The 5,231-nt window shown below is 42.2% G+C and overlaps 1 protein-coding gene across 1 annotated transcript; it reads left to right on the top strand.

Annotated features, from left to right (window-relative positions):
- Positions 1-684: 684 nt before the first annotated feature.
- Positions 685-2,281, top strand: LOC109541719 (the record flags this gene model as incomplete). The annotated part of the gene is given in 4 exon segments (XM_048669754.1): positions 685-877; positions 928-1,087; positions 1,144-1,349; positions 2,056-2,281. Coding segments are annotated over 4 exon segments (746 nt in total), but the record flags the coding sequence as incomplete, so codon positions are not given.
- Positions 2,282-5,231: the final 2,950 nt, after the last annotated feature.

The raw sequence follows: 5,231 nt of genomic DNA, 5'->3' as shown, positions 1-5,231 counted from the left end.
GGCCTTTTTAGAAAGTGAACCATCGATAAGGAAATGTTGCAGTTTTCTCAAAAAATGCTTGAATTCAAGAAGTTTTAGATTTGCGTGGTTTTTTTTCAGTTGCAAAATCCACTTGAACATAACGCTGCTTTTTTCGAAGTTTCTCAAGAACCATTCGAGCCACATAATTCGTTTTGGTATCGTTGGATAGAGAATTGAAAAGTCGATTCAGTCGTAACAACGTGAGTGAGGAAATTCGAGTAGTTTTGACCCAGATAACAAAATATTAATATCAAACACTTAGGTTCAAGATTATGCCAAAATTTCATGTTTTCCGTCCCATTTTTTCTCATTTCTCGGAGGCAAAATGAGCAAGAACGCTCATTTGTACATCATTCTAGGCAGAAATAATTGGCCTTTTTAGAAAGTGAACCATCGATAAGGAAATGTTGGCAGTTTTTTCAAAAAATGCTTGAATTCAAGAAGTTTTAGATTTGCGTGATTTTTTTTTGAGTTGCAAAATCCACTTGAACATGACGCTGCTTTTTTCGAAGTTTCTCAAGAACCATTGGAGCCACAGAATTCGTTTTGGCATCGTTGGATAGAGAATTGAAGGGGGGGGGGTCATGACCCCCATGACCCCCCTGGATCCGCCCTTGACGAGGCTGTCGGTAGAAATGCCCACCAGAGTATTTTGCTTTATAGAAACAACCGACACAATAAAAGATGGCATTTCCTCTGGAATTGACTCGATGAAAGAAACGGTTCAGTCGGTATTTACCACCGCTGAAGAATCGGTGGGATCAGTAGCGCACAAGTTGGGCGAAACCCTGAGCTTAACCACGTCGAAGACGGCGGAAAATCTGAAAAACGCCCAAGAAATAACAACCGACTTAAGGTAACTTAGAAAGTGAGCCCTGGGCAGAGCACCGAAAGCCGTTTGTTTAGCGCTGCAAAAGGCGAAATGCTGAGTGGAACAGTCGACGCTGCAGCTGAAGCTGTTTCCGAAGCCGAAACTGTTGTGATGTCAGAAGCTGAACAGGCGCGCGAAGCCTTCCAATCAGGGACGTCGCCCTTTTTCGAAACCGTCCATTCTCTAGGCGATGAGGTGAAAACTCGACAACTTGTAGGTACACTTTGGCATTTGAAAGTTTAACCTTTCAGGTGGACAGCACTTTAGCAAATACCGCGGCCTTAGCTCTGGACAAGGCCGAGGACTTAGAGGTTAGTATGCACCACACACTGAAGCAGGGGGGCGAACTTTTGGAGGACTTGGAGACTGACGCAAAAGACATGCTGGGGGAGAGCGTGAAGACGATGAAGGCCCATGTGGAGGAGCTGCATGAGGGCCCACGGCCCGACAAGGAGGAGTAAGTTTCTAAGTGAGTAAAATCGCAACGGGAGGGAGTTTCTTGAGTTGTGAGTGTCGTAGGAGAACTAGAACCCCTAGTAGCAGGTACTTATTGAGTAGAACTAGACTGCTAGCTAACACCAGATAGTTCCCGTAAATGCACGTTATATCAGTGTTTAAGTATTACTATCGAATGTCCCCCGTAGCGCAACACGCTAGGTCCCGTCAACCCAGCTCTATGGGCACGAGAGCGAGGTGCGTAGCCTGTCTTTGTCGCACTTGCCGATATACCTGGGTCGATCACGAAATGTTGCCATCGACCCGCGTGTTTTGAACCCTGAACTTTGAACAGTTGTTAATTACAAGGGCTCCGAATTTGCAAAGACATGAAAGGTGTACATTATTTTTTCTAATCGCCTGGAAAAATCTAAGACACGCAATGTTCTTAATCGATTGGCCACTAGAAAAATTTCGGGAACAAAGAACGCCAGCAATTTTCCAATTTGCCCGCCCACTACCGCCCATTCCTATGCAAATCCACTCTATTTCCAGACTCATTATTCATATTAACGCCTGGATTTGCTGCATATGCGGCCTTGACGACCGCATTGGCCATTCCAGATATGCCAAACTGATAGAAAAATGGGGCCACTCTTAATTTATGCTCTTCTATAAGTGCGTAGCTGAGCAAACTATGCACGACTATAAAAATTGTTGTTCTCCAGATCAGCACCAACATTCTGGGAAGCAGCAGCCGATGCCATTTTAATGAAGAAAACCATCAAAGGCATGGATCCTGCGGAGTTTGGACAAGAGCGGATTTTCTACTCTTACAAGGAGAAAGCGGATTTGGACAACAACGGGAAAACGATCCAGGCAAATGACATTGTTGTTGAAAACACCGACAATTGATATTTAATATTGTGAATATACGTTTTACTACACAAGCAAGGGAATGTTTTATTGAGTTGGAAATATTTTTTTTGGAAAAATTCGATAATTATTACTGGTCCTAACGTCCAATGGGCGCCACGTTCGAATCATTCGGGCTGTGTTGAGAAATCAGCGTATTGAAAAGTGTTTTGAGACATTTCGGGCAATTATTGGCGCAATAACTAACTGAGATGGAAAGCTGGCAATAGCAGAGGATATTGGAGATGGAAAAAATCTTGGAGTTCTATGCAAACAACCGCAAATGTTTTTCCGGGATGCCACCACACACCGATCCCTGTTATCTTTTACTTTGGCAACGTTGCTCAACTAATCTCTCTCTATCCAAAACCGTGCGTCTGACAAAGAAAAAAATGCGCACTAACCTGTTCAGAGGTGTTCTGTGGTCAAATCCATGCGGAAGGCGCATCTTTGATCGCAACATCGCAGTTGACAATTGTGATGTCTGTCAGTGAACACAGAACACACCCCCAGCGCTCACTCGCTCACTTTCAAAACTCGCCGGACAAGTTCGGACGTGTTTTGTATTAATCTATAGTTTTCTTCTGAGGTAAGACTGATTACTACCATTTTTCATCTGCTTTTATCTGAACAATCCTCCCAGTAAATGTCTTGTAAACGGCAGGTAAGCATTCAAGTCACTGCTGGCCAGAAAGTTTCGGCGATATTTTCGTGAATTTCCTCAATTTCATGATGAAACCCAAAGTCTCGTTCGTATGAGCTTCCAAGCCCATGATTTTAGCATTTTATTACATTTCTGAGCCCATGCTTGCCTGCCTCACATTGAACCATGGCGGTGCACTTTCACTTACCCATTTTTATTACAGCATGCTCAGTGATGCCAAGCGGGCCTCCGAAGCGTTCCCAGGCCATAGGTGAGTCCCCATTTTCCAGTCAAACTGGCCTAGTTCAGCTCTAAATGATGATTCCAATAGACAAGCATATGGCTGAATTTGTAATGTCGATTAATTTGCACTGATTGTTAAGGCTTAGAAGTAGAATGCGTTTCGCGGGGCTTCGCTGGTGGTTAATTGAGTTCGTTTTGCAGGCTTTCCATCATGGCGGACGCCCCGATTGCTTCAGAAAACTTCATTATGGTGAGTTGTCCGGGTAGTTTCAGTGCCGGCATCCTTTATGGTTCACAGAATTCTGAGAAACTCGCGTAGATCGTTTTCGAGAAATTTCACAAAATACTTTTGAAAATTGCTTTCCCGAAATGACACCACTCACAACTGCGACGATGCCACTTATTTCATCCCTTGCCTGTGTTCATCATAACCTGTATTTTGAGTATTATCAAATCTTTCGCGAAACATTTTAGAATATTTTTTTTCTGTGTAAAACCTAGTAAATTTTATTTGCCACCACAAAAAAGCTAGTAGATTGAGGCATAGAATTTAAAAAAATCAAAAACCTTAGATCGCACTTATGATGCTGCACCCATTCTAACCTAAAAACGCCATTTTGATTAAAGTACCGGGTTTTGCGCTGGATTTTTGGGAGCCTTAAAGTACGCCAGCACCCCCATTTGCCCCCAAATTCGTGATGATTTATATAGACAAGCATATGACTGAAGGTTCTGTTGATACTTTCCGCTGATTATCCTTTGTAAAGTCTGCTCATACAGCTGTAGATGTTTTCTTAGAAATAACTGGGTTTCTTTTTGCAGGACTCCAAAGGAGCTTCGCACGTGGAGACGCTTTCATTGCTGCAGGTAAGCATTTTCACCACGTTGAACTATTCAATCGCTTCACTCATTAGATGATGCCTAAGACATTTGAAACCTGAACATTCCGTTGTTGATAATTTTATATTCTGATTTATTGAATGAATTTTGCCAAGCTCTTGGACAATCCAATAGAATTTCACGCAAGTTTTATCTGTTGCAGGTCTGGCGTAGTTGAAAGGTGAGTTGCAATGGCTCAGAAGCTTGGATGTTGAACAGCACAATGATGACACTAATTACCGTCTGATAGTCGAATGATTATAACTTTCGGCTGCATTTATTTGCTGATTGCCTTCAAATGGCCCCACAAAATACTGGTTGGGAGATCGCAGTACTAAACGAGTTTGTTCTAGGAGTTTTGCAGTCTAGAATGAGCAATGAGTGAAGACTGCAGAGACTAACCAGGTAAGAGCGCTTAGTATGTGTTAATTAGCCTTAATTGCTGGAAAATGATGAAAAAAATTACCGTCTGATACCCTGCAGTGATTATAACTTTTGGCTGCTTTTTAAACTGATTTGTCCCAAGCAGCACAACAGTTTTGCGTGTTTCAAGACCAGTTTTTCAACTCAAAAATGTTTATTTTTAGGTTTGGGAGAATGGAGACGCTGAGTTTCTTCGTTGGAGACCCAAAAAGGTGCGTAAAGGAACACTTTTCTATACTCTTAAACAAACGCGAAGTGACGTGATGCAAATTAAGTTATCCCTATCATAAAAACAATTGATGAGATCTTGGTATCTGATTAATCTAGTTTATAACTAGCAAGGAAAGGTGTGATGCGGCGATACTAATGGGAATTCTTTTGCAGGTTCTCTGTCCAGTAGTATCCAGTCAATCGAGGGTTCCGGACTGAATTCCTCCTAATTTTGCGGGTAAGTGTAGTCAATTTTCCGCAAATGTCCACTCGGGTTTTACATGATGTTATTTAGTTATCCCTATCATAAAAAAGTTGATGATAACTCAGGTATCTGAGCAATTTTGTCCACTTTCAAGCTCAACCTGCCCTAGTTTGGGTTTAACTAAGAACCATTTTGTATTTCCAGGTGGTGGAGCTGGGTAACATTGAGAACCATCAGCAACAGCACTGACCAAGGTAAGTGTTGGTTAAAGCTGCTAAAGAATTGCCAACAGATTTTGTCATGATGATCACAATTTATATACGCTATTTTGAGCTGAACTATGAAAACCACTTGCCCTCACTGAACCGCTCAAATCAGCCCCTTTT

Source organism: Dendroctonus ponderosae, unplaced genomic scaffold (genome assembly GCF_020466585.1).
Source record: "Dendroctonus ponderosae isolate FM_Combo_2020 unplaced genomic scaffold, Dpon_F_20191213v2 Dpon_F_20191213_9, whole genome shotgun sequence".
Lineage (NCBI taxonomy): Eukaryota > Metazoa > Arthropoda > Insecta > Coleoptera > Curculionidae > Dendroctonus > Dendroctonus ponderosae.
This window is presented reverse-complemented; position numbering and strand designations above follow the sequence as displayed.